At 38.6% G+C, this 3,207-nt stretch overlaps 1 protein-coding gene across 2 annotated transcripts in view; it reads left to right on the forward strand.

Annotated features, from left to right (window-relative positions):
• PPIL3 (peptidylprolyl isomerase like 3) overlaps positions 1–3,207 on the forward strand; it is an 11,310-nt gene extending 8,103 nt beyond the window's left edge. Inside the window, exons 5-8 of one of the 2 annotated variants that reach the window (XR_006101142.1) lie at positions 563–630; positions 1,941–2,059; positions 2,415–2,550; positions 2,873–3,014. Coding sequence is in view for 1 of the 2 variants with exons in the window: in XM_042444126.1 (XP_042300060.1) it covers positions 563–630; positions 1,941–2,059; positions 2,873–2,999 (314 nt within the window). In the remaining variant the exon portion in view is untranslated. Of the gene's footprint in view, positions 1–562; positions 631–1,940; positions 2,060–2,414; positions 2,551–2,872 lie in introns of both variants that reach the window. The other variant, XM_042444126.1, reaches the window with a different exon arrangement.

Below are 3,207 nucleotides of genomic sequence, written 5' to 3' on the forward strand. Positions count from 1 at the left end.
CATACCTCCAAAGTGACTCGAAGCAGCTTTATTTTGGCCTGTCTGTAACAGGCCATAAAAAGGAGGACCAGTTATTAGCTGGCTGCCCTTTAAGATTGTGGGAGGTCTGTTTGCCAGTTGACAGAATCATTATGTAAATAAGTAAATGAAATATTTAAGAGAACTGCACATAATCTATGCACGTATGACACAATGCTACCTAAATACTCTGTTCCATAAATATCTGATCTACAGGAGTCTACAAGTTAATTGGGTTTAAGAGCTGGCTGATGTTCTTGGTTGATAGTTTCCTTATCTTTGATCCCTCTCACAAATGATTGATATGCACTGAGACTGAAGAGAGAGAAAATTACAGGAGTCTATGGTAGTGCTCTGAAAAGACCTCTTGTTATTTCTTAACTTAAAAAAATTCCAGATCAAATGAAAAAAGACTTTTTCATTTTGCTGAATCCCCAAAATTGCCTAAATGTCCGTGCTACAGGTGAAAGTGTTGTCATCTCTCAAGACTTAGTACTGTACCTGGATTTATGGTGGACCCTATTAATCTTCCTCTCCTTTTCAGGATCTGGGAAAGGAGGAAATAGCATTTGGGGCAGAAAATTTGAAGATGAATACAGTGAATACTTAAAGGTATGGGATTCTCCCCCCCCCCTTTTTTTCCATTAGTATTTTCTATTATTGTCACATATTCTCTTGAAGAATTAGTTGCCTTAAGGCAGTGGTGTAATCATTGCAGATCAGATTGTTCACTTCTCTTTTTTCTCCCTGTTATAAAGCATTGTCCACTAGTGTGTAACAGCGTAGAGAGTTTTGGTTGAATATGGTTGCATTATCCTATTATAGCCTAACCAGCAGAGTCATTCTGTTTTCAGACCCTGTGCAATCACTTAACCTGAAGTGAATGTAGGGGAAAAGGAAAACTTTGAGCCAGGTTAATGGAAAAGCCCAGGCTGCTTTTCTGCTAATTTATACTGTCCAGGTTTCTTTCTCATATAATAGGAAACTGATTGCAAGACATACTTCTTACCTGTACCTGAACTCACTGTTCTGCCTCAGATACATTGAGGGTGGGGCATGTTCTCTTGGGCAGGATTTCTTTTCAGGCTGTCACTACCTCCATGCCTGGAACATCAGTAATGCAATAGAAATTGTAGAGTTGAGGAAGACTGAGCCATTTGTTCATTCCCCACCTCCCCCAACTATAACCTGTGACCACACTCTGGCATGGTAGCATCCTTCAGGGGTTTGGGAGTAGCTGACCTGAAGAGAGGCCTCTGCTCTGGATTGGTTTGGACTGAAAATGCTAAAGGGTAGTTCCCATAGAATATGGAGAGTGTCAGTCTCCAGCCACCTGCCATGCTTCATTATGCAGAAAAAAACTCAGAGAAGGCCTGAAGGTGTAAGTAGGTATATTGGGAGTGGGTGTGAATTTTGCATAATCTGGTCTTGATTGGAAGCCAAAAATTGGCTTTTAGCTTCACAAAATCAATATATAAAAGTCTTAAGAAATGTTTGTTTTTCATAAAATCAAAGAGTTGGCAGAGACCACAAGGGCCACCAGTCTAGCCCCCTGCTATGCTGTATTACACAATCAAAGCATCACCAACAGATAGCCATCCACCTTTGCTTAAAAACCTTCAAAGAAGGAGACTCCACCACTCTCCGAGGCAGCATATTCCACTGTCAAACAACTTTTGCCATCAGGAAGTTCTTCCTAATGTTTACACAGAATCTCTTTTCACCTTGAATCCATTGTTCCAGGTCCTAGAAAACAAGCTTGCTGTGTCCTCAATGTGACATCCCTTCAAAAATGATTAAACATGGCTACCATGTCACCCTGCCCATGGCAAAGAACAATACTAGAATTTCAATTATTTGAAACTGCTGAAAAATAACATAGAAAATAAATAATGCTTTTTCTGTTTTACAACTCTTTTTAGCATAGTGTTCGTGGAGTTGTCTCTATGGCAAATAATGGCCCAAATACAAATGGATCTCAATTCTTCATCACCTATGGCAAACAGCCACATCTGGACATGAAGTATACTGTGTTTGGCAAGTAAGTAATTTATGGTTGAGCCTGATGATGGGAATACCTGTAAGAGGAAGATGGCATGCCACAGAATTGGGAGACAGCCAGTTCTTTTCGTGTTCAAAACTTCCACAGGAGCTGGGAGTGTTCACCTCAATCAGAATGGGAGTCAATTTATGTCAAAACAAAAAGATAATATTACTACGAGGCACAGGTGATTTGAATATTAAATAATTTTATAAATTTTGAAGTGGTATTAATGTAATTAATAAGTAATTAAAAATTGCCAAATATATACCATGACACTGTCAAAATGTAACAAGAAAATTCAGTAGCAAGGAAAATGATGGTTTTGAATCCTGGATATGATTTTTAAATCTAGAAATATCGCCTCATGCTCATCTGTGGCAGTGTTTGACAACCTTTTGTTCTTCAAATGTGTTGACTGCAAATCCCCAAACCCCTGATTATTGGCTGAGCTAGCTGAAGTTTCTGGAAGTTGAAGTCCAAAATATCTGGTAACTAGAGTTTCAGAAGCACAATCTTGTGTGTGTTTTCCCCCTGCCTGCAGCTAGCTGTACTTACACCCTAATTAGTTTTAGGACTCCAGACTTACTTTATTGTGAGCTGATTACAGCAAGCAGGGATGGGAAATGTTTGCCCCTCATCTCATCCAGTTTAGCTAATGGGAGCTCTAATCAAACATCATCTGGAGGATATTGGTCTACTCCTGCCTCCAAGATCTGTTTTACTCCTTTTAGAAAGCTAAAACAGTATCTAAAATGTGTTCCTTTCTGTCCAAGGAAGTGGTTATAACTTATTTTCTATTTTCTTTCCTAGAGTCATTGATGGTTTGGATACTCTAGATGAGTTGGAGAAACTGCCAGTAAATGAAAAGACCTTCCGCCCCCTTAATGATGTCCACGTTAAAGATGTTACAATTCATGCCAACCCCTTTGCTCAATGACTGCAGTGTTCCTGCATTAGGTTTTTGAAAGGTTGTGAGTGGCCCTGTGAAAACAGATAGATTCCTACATTTTCTCTTGGAACTAAAGACTTTACAAGATTTTTCTAATTGCCACAGAACAGAAAAACCAATTTTGATGTGTTAAATTTTTATGGTTAATAAAGCTGTAAAAAAAAAAGCATAAGGTAAAAATAAATTTAATTTTTTT

This window comes from Sceloporus undulatus, chromosome 1 (assembly GCF_019175285.1).
Source record: "Sceloporus undulatus isolate JIND9_A2432 ecotype Alabama chromosome 1, SceUnd_v1.1, whole genome shotgun sequence".
NCBI classification, from domain to species: Eukaryota; Metazoa; Chordata; class Lepidosauria; order Squamata; family Phrynosomatidae; genus Sceloporus; species Sceloporus undulatus.